This window comes from Tubulanus polymorphus, chromosome 3 (assembly GCF_964204645.1).
Source record: "Tubulanus polymorphus chromosome 3, tnTubPoly1.2, whole genome shotgun sequence".
NCBI lineage: Eukaryota > Metazoa > Nemertea > Palaeonemertea > Tubulaniformes > Tubulanidae > Tubulanus > Tubulanus polymorphus.
In genome coordinates this window covers 6,983,194-7,009,655 of record NC_134027.1, presented here as the reverse complement: position 1 = coordinate 7,009,655, position 26,462 = coordinate 6,983,194, and the positions used below count along the sequence as shown (strand labels likewise).

At 37.7% G+C, this 26,462-nt stretch overlaps 4 protein-coding genes across 10 annotated transcripts; 1 reads left to right on the top strand and 3 right to left on the bottom strand.

Annotated features, from left to right (window-relative positions):
* The first annotated feature begins 441 nt into the window (after positions 1 to 441).
* On the top strand, positions 442 to 4,195 carry LOC141902473 (charged multivesicular body protein 4b-like). The gene is made up of 5 exons (XM_074790206.1): positions 442 to 854; positions 1,120 to 1,297; positions 1,379 to 1,493; positions 2,084 to 2,216; positions 2,513 to 4,195. The coding sequence occupies exons 1-5, from the start codon at positions 668 to 670 to the stop codon at positions 2,560 to 2,562; spliced, it is 663 nt and encodes a 220-aa protein (XP_074646307.1). The 5' UTR covers positions 442 to 667; the 3' UTR covers positions 2,563 to 4,195.
* Positions 4,196 to 4,539: 344 nt separating this feature from the next.
* Positions 4,540 to 21,398, bottom strand: LOC141901419 (uncharacterized). Of its 2 annotated transcripts, XM_074788632.1 has the most exons (5): positions 20,467 to 21,398; positions 10,437 to 10,511; positions 7,099 to 7,184; positions 6,706 to 6,889; positions 4,540 to 5,582 (listed from the first exon to the last, which is right to left on the bottom strand). In XM_074788632.1, exons 1-5 carry the CDS (start codon positions 21,236 to 21,238, stop codon positions 5,317 to 5,319), a joined length of 1,383 nt encoding a protein of 460 aa, XP_074644733.1. In that variant the 5' UTR covers positions 21,239 to 21,398; the 3' UTR covers positions 4,540 to 5,316. The 2 variants fall into 2 exon arrangements, with proteins under 2 accessions (XP_074644733.1, XP_074644734.1); XM_074788633.1 differs by lacking the exon at positions 10,437 to 10,511.
* Positions 21,399 to 22,341: 943 nt separating this feature from the next.
* LOC141901923 (lysosomal proton-coupled steroid conjugate and bile acid symporter SLC46A3-like) lies at positions 22,342 to 24,661 on the bottom strand. 3 transcript variants are annotated; one of them, XM_074789498.1, is made up of 5 exons: positions 24,595 to 24,661; positions 23,287 to 24,507; positions 23,115 to 23,198; positions 22,886 to 23,042; positions 22,342 to 22,783 (listed from the first exon to the last, which is right to left on the bottom strand). In XM_074789498.1, exons 2-5 carry the CDS (start codon positions 24,425 to 24,427, stop codon positions 22,684 to 22,686), a joined length of 1,482 nt encoding a protein of 493 aa, XP_074645599.1. In that variant the 5' UTR covers positions 24,428 to 24,507; positions 24,595 to 24,661; the 3' UTR covers positions 22,342 to 22,683. The 3 variants fall into 3 exon arrangements, with proteins under 3 accessions (XP_074645599.1, XP_074645600.1, XP_074645601.1); XM_074789499.1 differs by having other exon boundaries at positions 23,287 to 24,435; XM_074789500.1 differs by having other exon boundaries at positions 23,287 to 24,482; positions 24,595 to 24,656.
* Positions 24,662 to 24,700: 39 nt separating this feature from the next.
* LOC141902603 (lysosomal proton-coupled steroid conjugate and bile acid symporter SLC46A3-like) lies at positions 24,701 to 26,452 on the bottom strand. Of its 4 annotated transcripts, none has more exons than XM_074790416.1 (5): positions 26,388 to 26,452; positions 25,857 to 26,228; positions 25,687 to 25,770; positions 25,460 to 25,616; positions 24,701 to 25,339 (listed from the first exon to the last, which is right to left on the bottom strand). In XM_074790416.1, the coding sequence occupies exons 2-5, from the start codon at positions 26,218 to 26,220 to the stop codon at positions 25,273 to 25,275; spliced, it is 672 nt and encodes a 223-aa protein (XP_074646517.1). In that variant the 5' UTR covers positions 26,221 to 26,228; positions 26,388 to 26,452; the 3' UTR covers positions 24,701 to 25,272. The 4 variants fall into 4 exon arrangements, with proteins under 4 accessions (XP_074646517.1, XP_074646515.1, XP_074646516.1 ...); XM_074790414.1 differs by having other exon boundaries at positions 25,857 to 26,300; positions 26,388 to 26,446; XM_074790415.1 differs by having other exon boundaries at positions 25,857 to 26,275; positions 26,388 to 26,434.
* Positions 26,453 to 26,462: the final 10 nt, after the last annotated feature.

Genomic DNA, 26,462 nt, shown 5'->3' with positions numbered 1-26,462 from the left:
GTCGAAAGGTGCGAAATGTTCTATACATCGATCACACTTAATTTTCATGAATTTTTCGTTTAGGTCCGTTGTTGATTCTAGTTGATAGAACTGTAAACGAGTGATGGTTGGATCGATGAATATTCATCTTACAAAATTGATTAAGATATCAAGCGGCATATCTCGCAATTTAGTGTGGTTCGCGGATGTGAGACTCTCACTTGAGTCTGAGACTCAATTGCCCCGATCTGGCGATTGTAGAATGACTTTCACTGATATCTGGTGAGTGGTGTCATTATAAGACAGCAAAATCCAGTGAGTCCGTTGGATGCAACTTCCTGCCAATCCAGGACCACGTCAAGGGTGACCGCTCGCAAAGCCCGCTCTGTGATAAATTACCAGAACGGTATTTTTCGATAATTAGTACTACCAATTCAATTCAACGTGAGAAGCGTCCGCTAGCTGGCGCGAGAACCAGGAAGTGAAAAATCGAGAATTGTACTTTTTACTTTTGGCCTTTTCAACTACTTTGTCATCGCGATTTGTTCGTGATTCTGAGTCATTGATCTTTCTAACATAACCTTTACTTGCCGAATTAACCTATTCGATAAACAAAGAATAATCGAATTGAAGGATCCAGCAGCTAACAACAGCAACAGCCAACATCCGTCACGACACAAAACTGAAAATGAGCAAACTCGTTCAAAAACTCTTCGGGACTGGAAAGAAAGATGGAAAGGGCCCCAGTCCTCAAGAAGCAATTCAGAGGCTCAGAGAAATTGAAGAAATGTTGGCAAAAAAGTCAGAATTTTTAGAGAAGAAAATAAATGAACAGAATGCTGTTGCGAAAAAGAATGCCCGTACAAACAAACGAGGTAGGTAGATAGTTTAGAAGTAGTAGCCTAGGCACTATGGTCTAATAGTAGGTAGACTGGCATTGCATAGGCTATGGCGGAGAATTTGCAGTTTAGATGTCCCTAATGGTTATGTACGGTATCTAACTTATGGTTCTCACTAGCGCCACACAGTAGAAAGGTGACCTAAACAGTAAACTGCAGTTAAACTGCACTATGCATGGGCATGCAAATCTTACTTTAATTCATTTAGAATTCATAAAAAGATTTTTGTTTCTTATCTTAGTTGCTCTGAATGCATTGAAGAAAAAACACCGTTTTGATAAACAGTTAACGCAGATCGATGGTACTCTTTCAACTATTGAATTCCAAAGAGAAGGCCTAGAAAATGCTAGTACGAATACTGAGGTGTTTAAGGCTATGGATTATGCTGCGCAAGCTTTGAAAGGGGCTCATCAAGGCTTGTAAGTTCGACTCAGTTTAGATTATTCAGAATTTGAATAGCTTGAAGATGAAATTCATTGCATACATTTTTTGTTTTCTAGGGACATAGACAAAGTTCAAGACGTTATGGATGACATACAAGATCAGCATGAATTATCACAAGAAATTTCAAATGCAATTTCTACACCTGCTGGATTTGATATGGACCTGGATGAGGTGTGTAATGTATCTTCAGCCCAAAAACTAGCCCAGTCAAGAGTCATGAAAGGCCGACTGGTGGCCATTTTTGTTCGCTGAAATCAGCACATTTTACACATATTTGAAATTTTCAGCGGGAAATTCAATCTATTACCTTGACCTTTCATATATGTTTGTATCCCCCATGGCCCATCAGTATAAAAAAAGAATTAGGTGAATTGGATGTGACCTTTTTTGGTGCCCATTGGTTTTTGTATATGGTCACCAGGGGCGTTGAATAGCGCAATAACTTCATATTTCCACATTATATTGGTACCTAGGCATATTTTGTTACCATAATCAATCACAAATTTGTAGCTCATGACATGTTCCTTGATTGTGTTGAGTTTCAAGGACCTTGATTTTAGCATATGTTCACCAGGGGGTCTTGAATATTAAAGTTGTCAGATTGTTGAGCATTTCAAACCACTTCCCTTGGGACCCAAGTGGGCATGGTGTCCGTGGACCCCTAGTTTATATTGTATATTGGACCCCATTAATATTGTTCATGATTATTTCTGCAATTTCTTTCAAACGAATGTGTGTATGTACTTTCATCTTTTATGCAGGATGAATTGAATGCAGAACTTGAAGAATTAGAACAAGAGGAACTTGATGAGCAGTTATTGAATGTTGGTGGAACAGTGGATGTTGATGAGTTACCCGCTATCCCGAGTAGTGATATACCAGTACCTAGTAAAGGTATGTGGATTTTTCATTTGCATAGTTCATGTAGTTTCACCCAGGATCTTTCTGTATGTAGTTTTTTCAAACACTAGTGTCTTTTCCTATTTAATTTGAATGTTTTTGTACTTCTTAGTAATTTACAGACATTGCATCTGGTTCCTCAGTTGTTCCACATACTGGTTCCGCTGATTTTACTCTAGAGTCTAAATATGTACATTTTCAATTAAACGCAAGACTCGACTCCGAGCTACAACTGTGGAACTCAAAGGATTTTCATATTCTAAACCATAACTATTTCATTTCTTTTACAGCTAAAGCTGAGGATGATGACCTGAGAGAATTAGAAGCTTGGGCCTCATAATTGATCAAGGATGAGACATCATTTTGCCACTGAATTGCCTCAACTTACCATCTGTAGATTTATTCATTGTGACAATTGCATTACGCTTATCAAATACATTAATGCATGAAAGCATTATGGAATTATTTTGGATAACAGCTTAAGATGATCGAAATATCATAGTCACCTTAAATGGTTTTTGTATTATCCTGTAAAGTAGTTCCGGTACATGTAGATTGAAGTACAAATGAGTTGATTAAGGTGGTTTGATTAAGGTCATGTTTTTCATGGGTATGCATGATATAATACATGTCAGAATGATGATACCGGTACTGCATTGATGATAAATACAATAGAGGGCCAAAATTACTAAAGGAATGTTTTTATCTAAGTCCAATCATAGAATTCTCGAAGAAATTGTTGATGTCAGCAGATATAATCCATCTACATTTGAGGTTTTGCAATCTTCTTGTTATCAGTTGTCTCATATGCATGAGATTCACTTATGGTGTTGATTGAGCAAAAAAATAATATAAATACATGTACGAAAAATAAATAGGATCAACTGAATTTTTTTAAAAAATTGTGCAACATGTATTATACAAGTATCCGAAATAACTAACCTAGGACTTTTGACGAAGCTCCGTTCTGCAATACTCAGAAGGTTGACTAAAGTAGTGAGTGAAAATTGTATTGCACATCGATTTCTGAAATTTGTTGGTCCTTCTAATAACTGTGATGTATGCATGTTAAAAGTACAACGGTAACAAATAGTCTCATTTCAAATGAAGAAGGAAATCTTAAGATTTGTATGTCTCATGTTGATTGAGCAAAAAAATAATATAAATACATGTACGAAAAATAAATAGGATCAACTGAATTTTTTAAAATGATTGTGCAACATGTATTATACAAGTATCCGAAATAACTTACCTAGGACTTTTGACGAAGCTCCGTTCTGCAATACTCAGAAGGTTGACTAAAGTAGTGAGTGAAAATTGTATTGCACATCGATTTCTGAAATTTGTTGGTCCTTCTAATAACTGTGATTTTGCATGTTAAGTATCATTTCAACAACGGTAACAAATAGTCTCATTTCAAATGAAGAAGGAAATCTTAAGATTTTTATGTCGTTGAATGACTTGCCGGAGATTTACTCCGTCTGCAATTCGATTTTATCGATAGGTGAAAGAGTCTGGCGTAATCTTTCCAATTATTCATTTATCGATCCACATACCGGCAATATTTGATTATTTTTCTCATTAATGAATAGAGAGAGTTAATAAAGCACGATTTCTGTGGGTTTTCTGTCAAGAATACATACTGTTGCGAAGAGATGGTTTATCGAAGAGATGGTTTATCGAAGTAATTGGTTTCTTTTATAAATACACATAGGTGTTGTTAGTGGTGACTACTCTTGGTCCGATTGTTATTGAAAACAATCATTTTTTGTTGGAAGAGTTTTTTTCTGAAGGAATTCGATCCCTCTCCAAGTTGTCTAGGGACGCAGCATTATTGTTATTATTTCGTGTTCATTTTCTTGAAAGGAGTTAATTCTCTATATATAAATGCACACCACAAACCATAAGAGAGCAATTTAAGTTATTTTCACTTCAAGGTTCTGTAAATATATCATATGTAGCCTAATGTTTAACTTTCAATATAGAATTGTTAATGAAATATATGAAGGCTTGAATCTATTCGAACTTTGTTTGGTACTGTACTCAAATTTGTTTCTTATCCTGTCATTTTTGTGGCATAATTCCGTTTCTCTGTGGGACATCAAAACGCTGTACGACCGATTGAATGTTGTAGTACTTTAATGAAAATTGAGGCAGGTTCAAACCTCTTCTCCAGCACCTGGGTGCAAGATTGGGGACGTATTTTGAATATGGAACTGGAAATAGTCGTGGAATCTCTTAAGTAGTAGCTGTTGAATCGCTGGATTTAGGAACACTCCGAAGTCAGCGATTATTGACAAGTCGTAATTAAAGCACTTCAATGATATTCATTTATTTCCAAATATATCGTATTTTTTACAAAGCAAGTTGTTGTAAATGATACAAATTCTGATAACAATTCAAATATGTTTCCCATCCAGCCATAAAAACGATGTAAATTTACATATATAAGTATACGTATTTACAATAATGCTTCAACAGTATAATTTAATTTCATCCCACCGTAAAATCTACTTCTTATCTATGCGAATGCGCTAAATTCACGCACGAGGAGAATCATTTAATCAGGGGTAAATAACAGGGACCAGTTTCTAGTAGAATCTCAATGTTTCTTTGGGCCATCTGAAAAATGGGTGTAATAAGCTGTACATAAACATATACTTATTTGCTATTTGTCATTTTAAAACTCGCATACAAAGTGTATATGATTTACATACAGGCTGCTTCATTCGACCATATGGCTGAATTTCCCGTTGCGTCGGTTTATAACTTATGATTATACCTGGGCAACAGAAGTAGCTTGCATGCATGTCATATAACATTCGTATTTAAACATGCATGGTGATTTCACATAAAACATGCACATGTACTACTCATCAACAAAACACAAAATGGCAGGATACAATGTATAATATTTGAATGAACAAGAAAACCAATGTTTTATGACATCATCTTTCTCAATCATCAATTCATCTGTTAATTAAAACCTGGTATATATACTAATCATATATAAGGTACAGCCAGAGAAATCTATGTACACACAAGCACATAGATATATTTGCTTTATTTATTAGCGGGGTTATATAGAATGCGATCACAACACTAGGAGATTATCACACGATTTGGAAACAGAGTCTTTCCGGAATAGTTTATCGAAGAATCCACGAGCCGCTTTATTCACACAGTTTTCTTTCCGTTTCGAACGTCGCGAAGCTCTTTTCTTCTGCTTTAGTTCTTCACGTTTTGGTGCTAGACGAATCTGTTTAAGGATTCCGACCAGTAGATCGTCGATCTGATGGTTCAACACGGCTGATGTTTCAATGAACTTACAGTTGTACTTAACAGCGGTTTCTTTTCCTTCTGTAAAATTGAATTAAATGTGATGAATAGTTTGGAAATGTGTCTCTAGTGAGGACTCGGTTGATGAAGCTAGTGATGACAATGTTCGGACAGTGAAAGTGGTATATTTATAGACTTCTTGGGAAATCTATTTCTATTAGAAAAGTATTCCTTTAAGGTCTTTATCTTGCTGATTCTGTTTTGAATACAATGTGCTAGCAACATCATATAAAGATGGCCGCTCACACCATAATTCTACAAATTTAGTTTATAGATCTTCATCTGCCGTGCTGAAGGTTTGGTTTACGTTTTGAACAACTTGAATTTGAAAGCTTATGACTAACTTGCGGTCATAATTTGTACTATGTATATGCGGTCTCTTATTGGCTGAAACCCCTGCGCTCAGTTCCATCGCGTCGCAGCTGAGCTTATGTCGGTTGCGATCGAAAGCAACTGTCCGCCTACCGTAGGCCAGAGTAGAACATGGGCAACTAGCCGGATACGGCTTGTGACGAGTCGGTAAGGCGTCGGGTTGCCGTCGCAAGCCGGCATATGTCGAACCGATAGAGCAGCAACTGGTGGCCTCTCGTAGGCCGCTAGTTGCCGCTAATCGGCGCTAAACCCAGTTGCATCGGTAGGCGTCGCGTTGCTTGTCGACATAAGCCAGTCGACATAACAACACGCGGTGCATGAAAAACAAAGTACTCAATTGGTAGCACGCTGATTAGGGTAATCAACAAATAGGCTGATGCATTAAGTGTCCGAAATCCATTTCCTCGAATCACATTCGTGCAGAGACGGGGTAATCATCTTGATGGATTCCTTAAAAGCAACCAGCATTTGCCGGAAGAGAACCCACTAAATGTATACTTCTATAAAGGTTTCGGCGTATTTCGTTGCTTTTGGTGCAACCATAGGCGTATACGCTAGACGTCTTTCGGTGCATCCTACGTACATGCGTCAGTCAGTACCTCCGGTCCAACCGAAAAAGGTCTGAAGTATGCCTTGATTTACACTATAGCAACCTGTAGTCTTTCGACATTATAATATTTTGTCCTGGTGAAAGTCACGTTTTCTTCTAACAGGTCGCATTATGAACACGATTGCGATACGTGCATATGCCAACCACTCACTGACTACTTACCGTCGGCACTGATTTGCCGTGACCTGACGTTGTCACTTTTATTACCGACTAAAATTGTCGCCACTTCACGTGCAATATGTTTTCGCAAGGAAAATAATATGCCCACGGCCGAATCGAAAGTTGAGCGCTCTGTTATTGAATAACACACGACGTATGCATCAGCTTCGTCGTAATTCATGAAATCCTGAAATATGTTTGAAATACATTAAATCCTGAAATATGTTTAAAAGATAGCAATACATGAACTCGGATTATTTAGAGATAATCTGTTTATCGCCACCTGACGATGGTAGAGAGATTCGGAATCGTCTTTTAATTTTTCATTTTAATTTCTTTTATAGATTTTGTGTTCTATTCTACTATGATACCCGAGAGATTTATTCAGATGCATACCTCTTTCGATCGTGTGTCGACGAAATACATCGTGGATTCCTCACCATCCAACAAAACCGAAACTGACTTCTCAGTGTCATCGTCGTCTAAAATAAAAATAAATCTTGGACAATGAATTAACTCCCACGAGTTGATGACGTTGATAATATCCGCCGTCAGGGGCCACACGTCTTTGAAAATAACGGCGAGGGCGTGCATGGCTTTGTTTGTGTCAACCTTGTCAAAGCAAGAACTGAATATGATGTCCCAAATGATTCAACATATGATTGATATTATTTATGCAACGCGTCCAGTAATTGTATTGTTTACACAATTGACGAATCGGTAAAACAAAAAAAGAGCAGCAGTGCTTGGGGAACGAGGTCATCGTTAACTGTGACTGAACCCGCGCGTGACTCGGGGGAAACCATTGCAAGGACAGAAAACAAGGTATGGTTGCATCGACTGACTAACACCACACGGAGGTAGTAGAGTAAATCCGTTGTTCCTAGTGGAGCTTCTGATGCGTGTACTGTGTAATATGCGAGCGATACTATAAGAATAACCTTTCACAAAAAAGCTAATTATTACAGACAAGTATAGATCTAAATGACTCCATTTGGTGGTTGTGATTGGTAACGTAAGGTAATACGTCCTTCATGAAAATTAACAAATCGCCCCGAGCTTCGGGATGTACGTACGTAGTGTATAAACTGTACATAAATATATTTTTAGACATGTAAATATATATGTGAAATATCAACAAACACGCTTCGAAGCAGAGATTTTTCATTTCACCAGCAAGCAAAGTGGAGTCTTAAAAAGCGGAGTCTTTAAAATCTAATTTACTTTACTCTTATGCCTTTTGGCCAATTGGTACAAAGTTATAAAAATGAAGTGATACTGATGTGTTTAACTGATGGTGTTTGCATTTCACAGTTAGTTGCCTGCGTGTATCGATATGCGTGTTTGTAAATCCCACAAAACAACTAACACCTCACTCTCTTTTCGCTTAATTAGGGAAGTGAGCGGAAATAAAAATGCCCTAGGCTAGAAATATTCGATTCATTAATTAGATCGGACAGATTCCAATTTACTAGTGAACAGAGAAACACTTTGTGGTTATTACGAAAAAAATTAGGATTGCGTACCCAGTTTCTGTACGTCGACGAGGCACATGATTATACGTTTGGTATCTTGTTGACTAATTGGAATCGTCTATTTTCCTATGCAAGATTTAACCGCTAGCCATCTCGTGTTGGTATCGTAGATTTACGATTGCTTTGTAACGCATAAGGCAGCAAGTATTTTTTCTCGCACATAACATATAAAGGCTTAACTCCTAGTGCCCTTTGGAACCGTTGGCAAGCACATGGTATGGTGGGTGATTCGGGCAATCTCGATTTTTTCTTCGGTATACAAATTAAGGAAACAAAACACCAAAATGCAAACTATCAAAAAACCAGCCGAAATTTCACAAAAAGAATCCAAAACGCGCCAAACCGGCGTTGTGGCAAGGTAATTTTCGTTATGATACCCATGCTCGCTTTGCTTTTTCTAATGGTTTTCCATTTTGGCATTTTGTCGCCTTAGTTTGCATGGCGAAGACTTTTCACGATGGTCTGAACCAGCCACCATTCAAGCATATTCCTCACATCATAATCTTTGGTAATCTTGTTATTTCATGGCTTGGAACTGAAGTCAAAGATTGCTCGAGCACTACTGAACCATGGCTACTTGGGTTATTATGAAAACTACTTGAACTAAAAATAACGATATCATATTGCCCGACGCCATTCAGCCCTGTACATTGGAATGAAGACCGTACTCTATAAGCATAATCCGATATTCCGATAGTCATCGTTTTACTACTGTCGGCTCCTTTCCGGAGAGGAAATGACTCGTACGTGAATAGTTTCTTCCATTCATTAATAAAGGAAATGGAAGAAAAACGATCAGATCTGAGGCCAACTTTCTGGCATCAATAGACGCGGTAAACGATCTCGGAGGCTAAAGGTTAAAATAGCAAATCTGAAATAGCAAAAAGGGTAACTTCATAATTTTTACCTCAATTTCCGCCACTTGAAGTGCATTTTCACGTCTGAAATACCGTTTATCATAATCTCATCATAGTTAATTTTGCCACTCGCTCACGGGCAACGTACAAACTTGCCCAGTGACATATCGAATTCGTCGCTTGTCGCAACGTTGATCTGATATAGCGAGGAAGCGGCAATAAAATTAATAAACATATCAATAGAAAAGGGCGCCTGTAGGTAGAGTCTTGAATTGACGTTCGATCAAAGGCATTTCCATCGAAATTTTGATGTCAATATCGTGAAAATGTAATTAATTTGGGAAAAAAACTGTAAACGACTTACATAGATAGCGGCGTTGACTCAATGATACGATTGCAATCAACAAACTTTGGTAAAATTAGATCAAAATTCATTTTGTTTTGTCAAAATACGACGATGTTTAAATTATTACTTAAGCAAGTTTCGGCAGAGGTTATATCTGGAAAGATAATGCCTTCAAGTCTAGATACATTTTTATGTTGAGTGATTATTGGTGCCACTGAGAAAGGTGTGTATCACTTGATATTGATCGCGTTCGTCGATGTCGAGGGAAAATTGTCATCATCCCTAGAGGCAGTAGAATTTCTTTCTCCGCATTGCTAGTTTTCAGCAATACTTTACGCTCTCTTCGTTTACATAACAAAAGCTCGGCTGAAATCGGCCGAGTAAAATTTCAAAAAGTTGCAGTTTCTATTCCCAACTGTGCGGTAATGTTGAATATTTTATTTGTTATAAAAATTGTGAAAAATTCATTTAGTTCTTCATGCATCACAATCATTGAAATGTAGAATAAAAAACATAATGTAAAACACAATAGGAAATTGAGTTTTACGTTATGACCATAAGACCATAAGACACAACACTAATCTATGGTGAAAGGTGTGATTAGTAAAGCGACCAGGGCGTGTGTTACGAGCTAGGGACCCAATTCCAAGCTAACAAATTCAACTTCGTTCGGGTGAGATTCAGGAAAAGTTAACAGACTCCAAAATCATGGGGTATGTTGCTCAAACGTTTGGTAATATTATCCATCTGATCAATGCTATCGTAACAGTGTAGTTTGTAATTCAGGTTGATGATCACCTACGTTTGAGCAACCGACCTTTGGCCCTTGGTTTTCACAAAATTTGCTGGTTTTTACCCAAATCCATGTTATTTTGATTGCAATTGAAAGGGCACTCTTTCAACCCGAACGAAGAAGAACATCAGATTGACCGCAGGTGTCTACAGTTAGTCTAGTTAGAGTATAGTGAGGCGACCAATCACCGAACATAAACCTACGTCTGAATCGGACGGTTCCACCTGGGGAAGTCACTGCAACTGGCGTCTCGGGGGTCAATTCTGGTGTCAGCAATCCTGGAATTTAAATTAGAAATTTCAGAATATGCGTGAGGACGCGAGTGACGATGCTGTACGTACATGTACATTCTCAGACACGTGTATACTAGCAATGATGTACAGCAATGTAGAAAGAATTATGGCTGGCTGAAATTAATAGAAATAAACCTAAACGCATGTGAGAGCTGGAATATAGGTTTATTGTTTACAGGTTGTTTAATCTGATATCTAATTCTCGGTGTGGAGGTTTCAGCCGTTTTGCGCCGTTGATTGCAGAATGAAATAGAAGCCGTATATCGATAAACCCACGATACGATATTACTGTTCAAATTTCTGTGAATATTTCATCATGCATTATATGGCTTCGCGTACGTACGATCAAGGTGTTATACGTTTCAGCGCATATTATTCCTATGATAATAAATCCATTCCTGTTTAAACTGTATAATCTGTTCTCCAACAGAGGTTTTGTTGTCTACAATTTAGTCCAACTGGCCAATATCCAATACAGGTTCATTTGTTCTCACTTATTTGCTATTGCAAAAATGGGTCTACGTGTAACCTTTTCATGACTAAAGGCCGATTTCACAGAATGTCTCAATATTTCATTAAAGTTCCATCAGTATTTTGTTACAAGGACTAATAAAATCGTAAGCCACACTTATAATATCAAATTCCCCGGGACACATTTTTTAGATAGAATGCGAATTCTATATATATGCGAATAGTAGCAAAATATGATAAAATATCATCTTTCGTATTACTGAAAAACGTGATATTTCCGTCAGGTTTCCTAATCAAGAAGTGTACCTAAAAATTTGCGGTGAATTTGGATTAATTTGGATTAAACTGTCGCATGAGCCATTATGATAATTGATGTCTTCCATTTCCGTGCGTGCCTGTTTTCAATCAGCACAGATACAGCTCCGGTATATGAAACAGTTAATTTGCTCAGGGATGGAAGAAATGTCAAATGCAACGTGCTATCTTAGGGGAAGTTGAATTCTTTTTCATGAGTCATTCGCTCAAACACAGTTGCTAACACAGTCGAAAACAACAATTTGAATTTAAATAGAACCTAACTCAAGAACTCCTGACGTATGCACACGAAAACATAAAACTTTTTCTTTCGTATTCTTAACGACTGTGTAGACTAAACGACGTGTTTTTCCGACTTCTCTTACCTAACGTTCATCAAACTAATGGCAACGTGCTATCAATCAACGCTTGAATCGAGGATAGCGAGATCCCAAAAATAAACGATAAGATAACCGGGTTGCCGGTTAAAATATCAAACTCTAATCTCCCAGTTGAATGCGAAGACGTGTTTTCTAAATTGTGCAGATTCGCCATCGGATTTCTCTTGACAACAAAACCGATTAAGAAAAAAAGAGCGAAAAACGGCATGAATGTCTCACCGGGTGATACGTTCCGGTGATTAGTAATAAAGATCATGATTTATTAGCTTAATAACATCCGTAATAGATGCATCATTGTCGTTTAATTTTCATCGTCAATAACCAGCGTGGCAACGACATTTTTGATGATGATATAGAGTAGATCTTTCCCATGTATGATGCCTGAATATTTTTCTATACATGTCCGACCTATACTGTTTGAAATAGGAAATAACAATTGACAATAGGGATATCTCGATGTGGTGATGAAAATCGATGCACGCACACGACATGATTACTTTTTGCCTGTCGATCGCTGGAAATGTTGCTCATACTTATATTCCTGGATTAATCCATGTTCGTGTCATGTTTACATTACAACGTGCTACTCGTGTATGTATGAAACAATTGCGGGAGACAATTACAGATTACTTATGAAACCGGATTCGATGACACATTCTATTCACTCGAATCAAATTATAGTATTTTTTACAATGACGAGTTTCTTTGCTTTGATGAAAGCACAATCTTTTTAACGCGTCAGCCCGTCGTTCGTTAAGTGCTTTACGACAAGACGAGGTTGTCAGCATCGGCGCAATTTAGGGTTTCTCGCTCTCTATCTTTTTCTGAGAACGCTAGGTAGGTAATTCCATGTGACATGTATCACAGTACTGTGAAACATATTGGCGATGAATTACTTCCACCAGAATGGACAAACATTGCAAAGACGGGAAAATCGTCACAGTTTATTTGTCAGACGACATACGTAGAAATCGAGCATCATGAAAGATTGCATATAGATTCTTTAGATAGAATTTTGCCAAAGTTTAAGAAATAAAAATGTTATTCACGAGACACTACAAAGAGGAAAAGAGGGAAAGAGAACACTTGAATACGCAAAATTGACACTATTCTGGCAAGATGTTTAATCGGAAAAGAATCTTGAAAACTAGTTCGTATCTAAGCAAGGAAGAATCGATCGATAAAGGCAAAAACTGATGATAGAAAAAGGCAGACACCTGGGATTGAGTAGAGAAAACAGGCTTTGTGATACGCGTAACTGTGTGGAAGATGAGCTGCACTATCCTAACGTGTAGCAAATTCAACAATCTCAGGACGAAATCTAATTTGGTTAATGCTGGTGCAAATAGATATTATAAATAGAATTCACAATGATGTAGGTAGTCGAACGGAATTGGTAAATTTAGGGAAGTATGTTCAATCGGGATTTGAATATTGTATTCAATTTGATGCTCGAAGTTATATTTGTACGGTACGGTACTTCTTGTCCCATACACTTTTTCCTGTAAATATTTTTGTAATTCTGGTATAGTATGTATGTGTATATTGTTTTCTTTTTCTACTGACTCGTTGTTCATTGACAATCATGTCACTTGATTATGATGAATAAACTAACTTGTAACTAGTAACTTGTATGAGCGTTAATTGATGACCAGATCCTTAGATTAGATGCGTACATCTATTGCAAATGAAGCTAAAGAAGTATCAGTACGTTGAGACATTATCACGCATCTCATATTGATTTCGTTCTATATTTGTTGATCTTGAAAACAATTTTTTGAGAAAATGCGCTGACTGGTTGTGGTAACGATATTTGTAGGCTATATGCCGTCCCTTGGGCGCAGACCGCGTTGCCTAATAGTGACATAAATCTTTGGAACTTTATGGATGGTTGGAGAACTGCAAGCACTCACAGAAAATCCCCACTCAATGCAACTTGAGGTTTACGCCGATGAAGAAACGATCATTTTCAATATAATTTCGCAAGATAAATCCTACTTCGCTAATGCTTCTATTATTTCTTTGGTGACGTAATTCATTTTAATAAAAGCCGATCGACTCAATGTGCGCGCTGATCAAAATAATTAATATCCATATGCAACTCCCCGTCAGTATTAATAAGCCAAATGAAGTTATCGCTTATAATCCCACACGATGACAATTATAAAGAATTATATCGAGTAAAGCTTCTTTACATTAAAACATGCGATGCTGACTTCATATACAGCCTACATTGAGCGCACGTCTAATTCCACCCATCAGTCAGAATGCCCCAATCATGGACGTATACTTTTTTTAGAAAGCCTTGTTTATCTTCTTTTACAGGTGAGATTCTCATCACAAAACCTCGATGCTAGCCGATCTACAACAGCTCTTCTGTCTCGAGGGACATTAAGAAAAATGCTTAAGCGTCGTGCGCTGGCCGCTTCAGATACTTCGCCTTTCCGATCAGAAAACCCTATTTATTCCTTCGCTCGCAGAAGCGTGATGAAATACTAAGAAAACAACACTCGAGAAGAGAAATCTCTCCAAAAAAAAGTTCCCCGTAAGCATCAATAATTGAATGAAGGTTGCAATGACATAATGGGACCTACCTTCCTACCAAAGCCATAGAACTGTTACCTCAGTGCTCTTGGTGAAGATTTTTTATCCCCCCTCCAAACAAAAACTCCACGTTACAAAAGCTGCAAAGCAGCGATGACGGATGCATATGAGTGTATTCACTAGTCGCATGAACTGATAGAATGAACTAATCTTGCCGAACGACATTTTGCACATATGTATTGGATATTCTTGAAGCCAGTCCTTTCTCGCTCCACCGGCTGAATTGCAGATGGCGTCTCATCAGATCGATATCATTCGATTCGAATCCTGGAATTTATTGGTTTGGCAAAAGAAGAAAGACGACTACTTTCCATTGATTGGCGGTTTGAATCGGTACCTGTGTCGTTCGAATTTCTTCGATTTTTTCAGCGCCTTGAGACTAAGAAATCGGAAGATACACGATAGTAATAATAATAATCTAGGGAATAACAATAGGGTTTTCTGCCGAACGGACAGAAAATCCCAATGAAGTTAAATACAGTCAACTCCCGATATACCGCCCACATCGGTGCAGAATGATTATGGCGGTATAGAGAGTATGGCAGTATATCGGCGGTGTTTTACTATGTATTTGTATATAGAGATGTACATTGAGAAAACCTGGCGGTAAGCGGGGGTGGCGGTAAACGGGAGGGCGGTATATCGGGGGTTCACTGTAGTTTGAAAAAGAGCATACGAAAACGTTATTTTTTCTGGAAGCTTCTGCAATTATTGAGTAAATATTCGGGTGTTATAATAACTCAGCAACCTTGCCTCAGTGTAACGATTGTCGTGGTCTCACTCGCATATGCGACATTTTGATTAATTATTGACCGATACTTATCGAATTCGGACCGGATTAGGACATATCCGTAGAACAATTTATGTTCCCCATCTATTAGTTGCGACATCGATATACAATGGTTCCAGTATATCCGCGGACAGAAATAAGTATTTATTTCGTTTTTATTTTTGAATATAAAAACGCAAAATGTATTACAGAAAGATTGTGCTGTGGAAACAAATGATGAATGCAGTGTGTCTCAATTATTTGATAATTAGGATCCGCACGGTCTTTTTGAACCTGGACTAAACGTCTCAGTACATGGCAGATCATCAGTTAAATTGCGCGATTTATCTTATTTCCTTACGAAAACAAACGTGGAGCTGCCAAAACACTACAAATACACGAGTAACAGATAGAATTTCTTCAGATGGTTATCCTTTCCCAATCACTTACAAGTTGTTGGCCGAATCTTTGTCACAAATTTTTGATTTGAATAGATCAAAGCATTCATCCCGGCGGTTGTATCATTTTTTATTACAAACTATATAAGTAATATTCAATAATATATTGACTATTTTCAGGATCTACTTCCGATTTTACATATCCCGGAAAAAAGGAAGAGCAGCATTTGCGTACAAGCGTCGCTTAACTAGGAAGATATTGAATTAACTCGCTCATTGAATTAGCTTTATTTGTGGTGGTTGTGCGTGGTTTCGGATTTAGGTTCGGATAGACTTATGCTATTGCCGCTGATTTATAGGCTTCCCTCCAACGTTCTTCCCCATACCATCTGGAAACTACATGGACGCAACTTGCAAATGTTGTTCCACGCTACTTGCTTATAGATTCGAGATTCACCGTATGAACTCGGGGATAAAATAAGCCTGCTTAGTGTTATGTTATATGCTAAGCATGAATTGCAGAAATAAAATTGTTTAATAGCACATACGCTGCAGTTTTCTGTATTCCCTTCGGGACATTTCCATATTATATTAAACCTATGTGAAAACTGATAGATCCTTTGATCAAATGAAAAGGAAAAACAGATGACATTATGAAAGACATACGTTTCACCGAACATTCATTAAGACTTATAGTCTCTATGAATTTTACATTTTACATTATGATATTCACCATTACACCAAAGTAACATATTACTCAGAATCATACGCTACACTGCGTAGTAAGAGAATAGTATAGAGTTGCAGCTTCGAAAGAGGTTTCCTAGACAAGAGAAGAATATTTTGATCGAGTACACAAGAAACTGCGCACATATTTCAGGCGGCAATTCGTCTAAGGCGAAGGCATTCCTAGATATCGTGAAAATATATACATAAAGTTTACGAGACCTCCCAGTTACTGTTGGGATAAGTTGTCCCGACATGGGATCAGTAACACTGACCCGAACATGAAGTCTGGCATCTAATACCGACCCAAATAGTTAGACGTGTTTTGCTTGCTATTGTCACCGCTGGTGCGAATATTCAGGTTTATTTCAAGGCGGTTTTTACACTGGGCTCTGGAGATGGGGAGCACTGAATCAGGCCAGGCGCACTTAACAACCAAATGGGATCGGTAACTCTAGTCTTTGGTATATTCTTCCGGATTTTTTTGATAAAACAGTATTTGAATATATTTCTTATTTAATCACTGAGGTTCTAGACCAATTCAAATACTTTATTGACACTAATAAATTTTACAATAAAACATTTTAGTGATACGTCAACAAAGTTAAACAAGACAAAACATATAGACCATATATCCCAACAACAAATGGCGTGGATTCATTCCTGTATTTCTTCTTTTCTAAACTATTCGAGCAAAGTTCATATAATGTGTATATAGCTTTATATTTGGTATTGTTCGGTAGAACCAGGGAGGTCCCACCTCCCTGGTAGAACCGAGTAGCTTCAGTCAGACACGCCCTCTCCACCAGAATCGACAGACTACATATCATCAAAAATTCATAAAGACTAGTCTAGAATTTTTGATATCATACATATACTTCTCTAAGTAAATTCGACAATCGATGAAAAGCCAAATAAATAACTGTTATTTTCACATAGGCTTTTCCAGTTGTATTCGCCATTTGAAGAATTTATTCGATGACATATCCAATTCATATTTCATACAACTGTTGAAGGGCGCACTGCAATTCACAATTGTAATTAAGTCAGTGCACGTGATAAGTCGAAGACACATCCCACGTAATGGAAAGTAATGGTTCAATCACGCATTTCATAAATTACCACACGGAAAGTGTGTATATATACAACGGTGTAACAAATTACTTATTTCCAATTTAACATTTTCTGCGAGAGATGCCATCGATTCAAATATGAAATTTCCATCTTGATTTGAATGATTGATATTGTTTACCACATTGAAGACTTAATAGCATTTAGTAAGAGACAATGCTGATTTCAATCGTCGGCAATAATGTATATACATTAAGGTGTGAATAATGCCATGACAGATATACTAACGTGTCAGATGAACAGAAATGCAGCATCAGAAACATAAATTCAAAGAATCCTGACTTTTTTTTCTAGCGCATCAGTTTTTTTAATCCCCTTATATCGGTTCATCATATATAAATCCTTACATTGATTCCAATCCTGGATTCGAGTAGTAAAACTTTCCTATCTTTATGACGCGGGGTTTGTTTCTTTCACATGTTGCAGAATTACTTTTTATGTCCAAATTATTCTTGCTGTCTGAATTCAATTTAACAATTCGTACCATTTCGAGTAATTGCGAAGATAATGAGGGATGTCTCCCTGAGTGAGGAAAATGAATGAATGAATTCTTTAGAATCACACGAGATTTTTTTTTTCGTGCAGCGGTTTTCGACGATTTTTATTTCGTGATAACTAGTCTTAATCGCGCCTCGACAGTGGAAGCGACAGGCGGCGCGATGCAGGTGCTTGATTCGTCGTCGGCTTTCCCGTTTTTCTTAATGAAGAAAGTTTGGATTTTTTTCCAAGCTCTCGGTAGAACTCACTTCAAATTTGTGTCCAATGAGAAAGGAATGCAAATAAGATCTCAGACAGCCACATACAGAACAAAAAGACTGCTTACGAATATATTAAACCTCAGACGGCCCTCATTTTCAACATATTGATTACATGTATTCGTATCTTATTCGTTAGAGAGCTTCAAATGTTTTATTTTTTTGAACATACAAATGCGTTATTGTGTTTAACCTCACTCGCCGGATAGGTAAACAATAATTATAATGACGTAGCTGAACCAGGGCCAAAAGGCTGCCGGCTTGAATTCTTCGAAAGCACACATAGGCCTACGTATATAACATTTTTTTCGTTTCTCTGGTAAATGTTGACTATTCAGTTGTATATACCGTTTAGATATCACGTATTTTAGAGCACATGCTATTGCCAATCGCATTTACGAAGAGCTGCCTTGGTAGACGGTACTGGGATTTGCGAGTACATTAAGACAATCGTCAATAATGATACGGGGCGGCACATTGCTCTTGCGGGAAGGATCAACATTTTGTAAAGAATTGATTTTTGTCTATGATATGCGTTGTTTCACACGCAAGTTTAGGAGATTTCGACGGGAAACCTGATCGATGAAATGCTTCTCGTTTATTACGGAAACTATATTCGATATTCTGACGCGGTTTAGTTGAATGAATGACACGAGTATGCATCCATATGTCGCACCGAACATCTGAGATTTTCTTTCATGCCATATTGAATGAATTATGAGTGACAAGAATGAAAGATGAAAAGTCAGCCGAAACATCGCATACAAATTATAATTCACCATATCACGCTTTAGTTCTTATATTCAGATATTTGTGTTCGCTATTACTAATCTTCTAATTCTAATTCTTCGATGTTTTGTTACTTGTTGATTTTTGGGAGGAGTAAAAGGTATCAAATATCATAGCATCATATTAGATGATTCAGAATAAAAAGCGCTCTGAGTTTAGATTCTATCACGATGTGCAATTGTGCCACGCCGGTTTTCGAAATGATAAGCTTTGCTTTTTGTCAAATTTCTAAAACTATCTTTTGTCAACATTAGCAACCTATCCTCGGGTCATCACACAATGATGTCATTCTATTTTACGAACGACGGGAGAGGCATTCTATTGATTGAAGACCTTTTTCTATTAATTAGTAAATTTTCTAATCTGAAAATTACACTTTCAGAAAATCTCACATAGCACACCTACGTAGTGTATATCCATAAATATAAAATTTGAAGGCGAATTCCATCATTCGTTTGTTTTAAAATGTAGGCTATTTGGGAATTGATAATAAAAATTCGAAGAAATTAGAAGAAATTGAAAGAAATTCGTCCACGCTGTTCGGGACGATTGGTTTTGAGCGTTTCCAAAATTCCTCATCCTTCATCTAATGGGAACCTCGGCTTGAAAGTCTCATGGGTGTCACTTAGTGGGAAAATGGTTCTAGTTGATAGTACTATAAGTATGGATTGTGTATGATACGGCATTGCATCATGATTTCCATACATTAAGATAAGTCTCGAACAGGTGCTGCAAAGTATGAATGAAACAGCTGTATTTCTGAATATGCGATGACGGGGAAAATCGTTAAGAATTAATCACAAGGCGTAGCATACTGTCGAGTCATACAGCGTTCTACTGTTATGAGTATATATAAATATTTTTTTCTGAATAGACTATATATACATATGTTTACCGGAACTTGATAACCTTATATAAAAGCGGAAAAAAATCCAATAAAAATCAACCATTTTCAATAGATTTTTGTGGATCATGTACGTTATTTTTATCCTATCCACTTTCTATGCGTTAGTATTAAAACCCTGGATTGTTGTTTCACTATCAAAATTCTGCGTGTTAATAGTAATGTGGACGCAGGTTTTCTTTTTGTATACCAACGTTTTCTGATTCTCTCTCATCTCGTTCTCGTAGATTCTCATTTGCTTCAGAGTTCGAGTCGCTTGAACGTGAGTTGTGTGTAAATATATGCTCAGATAACTGATTGAGTTTATTGATAATCGACGTCGTATTCGATGTTATTGACTCATCAGTCTGGATAAGAAATTATCGCTTTCTTGCGTATTCGATTCGGAGGATCATCCAAGAAACTGTATAGTATCGTTATCACTACACGCCGTCTCGGTTAATCTTTCTTCGTTAATACTCTGGCCAATGCGCATCTCAGACATATCATCTCTGCCAAGTGCCAGGTGCAATTATTTACCACCTCAGTTTTTCATCATGCTAATTGATACTCGGAATCGATACGTTAGAAATATCGCTGGCAAGAAATATACCACGCAATTGATGAATTATATCAACGCTTGGTCACAAAGATGACAGAAATGGAATCTACCATTTTGAGTGGCGGTTATGATATGTATTTACCAAAAGTTCACTTACCGGTTGTTGTGTCGAAAGCGCCCATATATTCTGACGTCATGAACTGTTTGGTTATTGCCGTTTTGCCAACACCACCAGCACCTAATATAATGACTCTGTATGCCGTTGACCCAGTTGACGATGCTACACTGTTTGCAGTACTTCCGTGTGATTTGACACTTTCTGAGCATCCTCCTGCCCGACAGTCATCCATAGAATTACTCAGACGGCTTGTACTTCCCAAACTGCCCGTCGATGCTACACTGTTTGTCGAACGGGATTTGAAAGAATCCCCGCGATTTACAATTCCTTTCGACGTTGTCCGGAAACTTCGCACCCGGTATAGTGGACAATGATCCTCGTCCTTTTCTGAAGAACGTTTCATGTACGATGTCGGCGATGGAGGGCTTAAAAAGTCAGGCTTCTTGAAATCGTTTTTGGTCGGCATACTGGAAGTTCTCGGTCTTATTGGATCAAAATCTAACATCAATTCTCCTGGTCGGTTCCGTTTTTTTCGTAAACTGCACGACCGCGTATGCCCCGGTGATCTGGCCGGAGACGTACTCATTTTGGGCGCTACGTAACTGCCCGGTGGAGTAGATTCTCTAGACGCTGGGGCTGAAACTGAACATTCTTGTGGCTGCGCGTTCAACAGATTTGAGATATTCTTACTTTTTAAAACATTCTGTTGTGCCCTTTCGCGTTGTTGAAGTCCTATAAGATAGCTGTCCACAGAGCCACGCTTCGCTCTGGCTTTAAACTCCTCGAATTGATCTTCGTACATGTCCAGCATATCTTGCGTTATTTTATCGAGAATGTGAAGTATCTCTTTAAGTTCGTTTTCTAATGTTATTACACGTCAGGTAAATAGATTTACTGCAAGACCCTCACGATGCTTGGCTGTTCAATACGTAGAGCAATGCGGTTACGAGTAATCCTGATGTGCGTGTAGATCTCTTTATCTGCTGTTCGCTCGAGGTTTACCGCCAATATATAAACGGCAACAGATGATAGCGTACAGCCAATCACAGCCAGCGCAACCCAGTCGAACGGGGAATTCATTACAGAAATAGAATTTAGTCATATAGAGTGACAGATTTAGGTGTTATAATTATGGGCGTTTCATTCTGAGGTTTATCTCAACAAGTGTTCTCGGAAACAAACAACGATTCCGATTCACCTAGCATACTTACGTACTGATGCTTTTCCTGTTTGTGATGAAATCACTTTCAAGTAAATGACAGAAAGACAAGTCACCTGTTAAAGTACATTATTTGAAAAATGGTTACGTGCTGGATGATATGTACTCTTTCAGTCTGGTTTATCATTTTATTGGTATTATAGCAATAGAATCAGTGCTGGGAATATCATCCCTTAATGGTCAGTACGAGTTGCATCTGCCAATCATCGAAATAACCTTTCTCGATAGGGACGGAATCTGTAAACAAAATTATGACCTATCAAACATTCACTTATAGGTGTGTCCACATATTTACTCAACACAAAATCCCGAATATAGAATGTTATTATCGTTATCACCGTAATTTCAACAGTGATTTACTTCATTACCGTCGGTGTGATATTACATTAGTGCATGCCTTTTCTTAGAGTTCCTCTATATCACATGTACCCGAGTTGTTTGGACTATTTTGGGCAAAATCAAATACGGTTTTCGAGAAAGATGACGAACAAACATAACCTTGCGCAAAAGGAAACAATTATTTCCGGCTTCACGGACATGAACATCAAAGGACCATTAAAAAACGGGTGATGCACGGGTGATGGGTGATGGGCAGCCGTCTTTCTGATCTAATTATCTGTACCCAAGGGAACAATGTCGAAACTCTTGTTAAATACTATACTACACGGTTGTAGATGATTTTCTATTTATAGCAAGCATTATTTTTTTTCTTTTTCTCACTAATGAATTACATAAACCGGAAATTTCAATATAAAGTTGTAGTAATCCAAGGCTGTTTGGGGGCTCGTTTCATTTCCTTTTTATATGGAAGACTAATGAGGACTGTGACGATAGTTTAAGTGCCTGAGGTAGATAGGTTCCTGTGTCACGAATCGTCTGCCATGTTCATTAAGTCCTCAGGTTTTTCTAGTCTTTTTCGTCATATCCTTATATCCCCGATGACCATCGAGGAAGGATCCCGATATGTACGTATGAAAGGTGCATTGGAATCCGTTCGAAAAACGAAAAAGAAATTTTGAAAAGTTCTCATTTCAAGTCTATAGAGGTTGAGTCATAGAACTACGTTGATAATGTAATCGATCTTCTTCGGTATGGTATTTGAAACGTCGCAGCCGTTTTACGTAGCACATATAAAATCTAAAAAAAAGACAACGAGAAAAAATCATGATCCTTGAAAAGAATTTCAATTCATAAAGAAATACCTTTATTCGGTATGTCAAAATGCGATGGTTTGCTTACATAACGAAAAACTGTGCGACAACCACAAAAGCGAAATTCATCAAGAACACTGTTCTGGGAGCGTAACTCACAGTCATCCGATAGACGGCGTTGTTGGAAGGTGAAGCTATCAGTCCGCAAACTGCTTCTACCAGAGCAACTAAAGCGAATATTTTACCTGGAAAATATCGAGGAGATAGATTAGACTAAAGTCACAATGAAGCTGAATGTATAATTCAAATATACTTACCCCGTTCATGTGACTCGACAATTTTAGATAACATTGCACGGAAAATGGCGAGGGTCATCATTGAAAATCCGTTTACTGCACAAGCTGAATTGAAAGCCAGTTTGGACACAAGATTATATTCTTCCTTGAGAATATGATTCCTAAATACGATTCGAATTCTTTTATACCTTACCTAAATACATCCCCCATCCTGCAGTAATAAGGTAAAGAACAATAAACGACGCCATACTCGACATGATTCCGATGCAAGATATTGAAATTTCTGATAAACAAATCTTGAACATCTTTATTCCGGGTATACTCATTGCAGGTAGTATCAACGCATATACTGCTTGGTAGATCCCAATTTTGAGTGGCCCCCAACAAAGCGGGGTATCCATCATTATCAACATTATTATCGCAACAGAGGAAAATGATGGAAACACGTACAGAAAAACCAATATGTTTAGAACTATAATTCTGACTCTACGGCCGTTTTCATTTCGCCGAAGAACTGCAACAAGACTTCTAATTCTTTGTTCGAACGTGCATGAAGACAAAACCGTCCGATCTACATTAGGTGCAACTTCTAAATCTAAAGTCTCCGGCACTAGAAAATATACGTACAGCCAATTTAAACCCAATAATGCTGCCATACATATACAAGGATATAGATAACCGCTATTTTGTATCCAGAATCCGACGGCTGCTTCCGAAACAGCTGTAGAAACGATGTAAATCCCCTGGGTTATTGTCATACGTATGGCTCTTTCACTGGGTTTCGTCGTGTCGGAGAGTAACGTATACATGACCATTAGAACAACCTCCCACGACCCAATTCCTTGGAGCAGCTTAACGAACACTAAACAGTAAACCGGTAAATGGAAATAAATGATGACCGATAAAAAGATGGATTGTAACAACGCGAAAAAACAAGGCACAAGTAATGCGACTCGTCGACCCGCAGTATCGACGTAGGTGCCGATAACTGGTACCAAAATACATGCCAGAGATGAATACGCGATCTCTATATATTGCGACCATTTTGATGTTTCCTCTTGCATATAGTCGATTTCTTTCTGATGTGGATTAGACGTATTCTCTGAACACTGACTCGAGTTTTGCAAATATGACATGTTACCGAATCTAGAGTATAGGTACTGTTGGGTTATCGGTATCAACCCGATCTCCGCAAACGTATACAGTAACATAATCGGCTCGATTATTACAAATCGCCATTTTTTACCGCTAGCACAGTCTCTATTTTCTTGAACGCCACATTGATTCCCTTCTATTAACAGCGCGTTCTCTTCTTCCAAAGTCGACATTTTCATAAAGTGGACTTCATGTTGAATCGGTGCATTAATGTGAGAAATAAAAGACTTGTCACTAAAATATACAAAGGCCGTTTGACCTGTGGGTACGAAATTCTTTCTGTTATTTTCGTGATGATATTGTTTTGTTTTTAATGTATGTATATGTATTTGATGTCGTTACATACCCTTAATGACAATCGAACCAATGCTCCAGTACCACTATCCCTCGCCCGCTAACTTGGAGAGATAATAACAAACACACGATTATATGATATGCAAACATTAGTTCTATTTTTTGGGTCGTGTCATATCACACAAAGACGATAAAAATTCCAAGGTTCATTTTCTTACAGCCAATGTTCATTGTTTCACATTTCTTAACGTCGGCGAATCGGGGTTTTGGTCGGAAAAATAGAATACGAACGTTTTGAGGCTAACGACATCCTTCTTGACTTGTTTCATTCACATCATCTACTTATGTAATGTTTGGCTGAATTGTGATGATAATGAATGTATAAACTTAGCATCGACTCTGATACGTTGTTGACGTCATTTGTATCCTCCAGAATCACATACATACGTCAGTAAATTTGAGTAACCTGTTCTTAACATCAACAACAAGTAAAAACAGTTCTAAAAACATTTTGAATATCATCATTTCATTCGGAAAGAGGAAACCTGTTTATTACGTAAAATCAAAGAATATCAAACGGTAGGTTGGGCCCCATAGATTGAAGCCTATACTGGCAAGTTGAATTTTACACGTTGGGTCCTACTCGTAGGATGTATTAGGCCTATTGTTCTACGATTGATATGGGTATCGCTAGAAGGTTAAGTATCCGCACGTGTCATATGGAGACTTTTTAACTCTCTTTTTCGTTGTGGTCATTTACAGAGTGTCGCAGTCGTCTCTCGTGGCACACGTACAATCTAAAAATAAAAACATAATATGGTACTACAAGTCAAACTATATGTATTAGTTGTATGTCGAAGAAAAGATGTATTTTGTATGAGGTAGGATCTTTTGGGTAAAGTTTCTAGTTAGCTTACATAACGAAGAACAGTGCAAGAATCACAATAGAGAAATCCATTAGGAAAACTGTTCTGGGGGCGTAACTCACAGTCGTCCGATAGACGGCGTTGATGGAAGGCGTAGCTATTAGTCCACAAACTGCTTCTACCAGGGCAACCAAAGCGAATATTTTACCTGGAAAATATCGAGGAGATAGATTAGACTAAAGTCACAACGAAGCTGAATGTAATCCGAATATACTTACCCCGTTCATGTGACTCGACAATTTTAGATAACATTGCACGGTAAATGGCAACAGTCATCATTGAAAATCCGTTTACTGCACAAGCTGAATTGAAAGCCGGTTTGGATACATGATTAAGATCTGGTACGTATGGCGTTTCCTAAATGTGATTTATAAGTTTAAAAGCCTACCTAAATACATTCCCCATCCCGTTTTTATAAGGTAAAGAACAATAAACGACGTCATATTCGACACGATTCCGATGCAAGACATAGACATTTCTGATAAACAAAACTTGAATATCTTGATTCCAGTTATACTCATTGCAGGTAGTATCAATGCATGCGCTGCTTGGTAAATTCCAATCTTTAGTGGCCCCCAACAAAGCGGGGTATCCATCGCCAATAATATGATAATTGAAAGATAAGCATTTGTTGGAAACACGCATAGAAAATATAGTATGTTATAGTATGAAAATGTAGTATTTTCTTGAACGCCACATTGATTCCCTTCTATTAACAGCGCGTTCTCTTCTTCCAAAGTCGACATTTTCATAAAGTGGACTTCATGTTGAATCGGTGCATTAATGTGAGAAATAAAAGACTTGTCACTAAAATATACAAAGGCCGTTTGACCTGTGGGTACGAAATTCTTTCTGTTATTTTCGTGATGATATTGTTTTGTTTTTAATGTATGTATATGTATTTGATGTCGTTACATACCCTTAATGACAATCGAACCAATGCTCCAGTACCACTATCCCTCGCCCGCTAACTTGGAGAGATAATAACAAACAC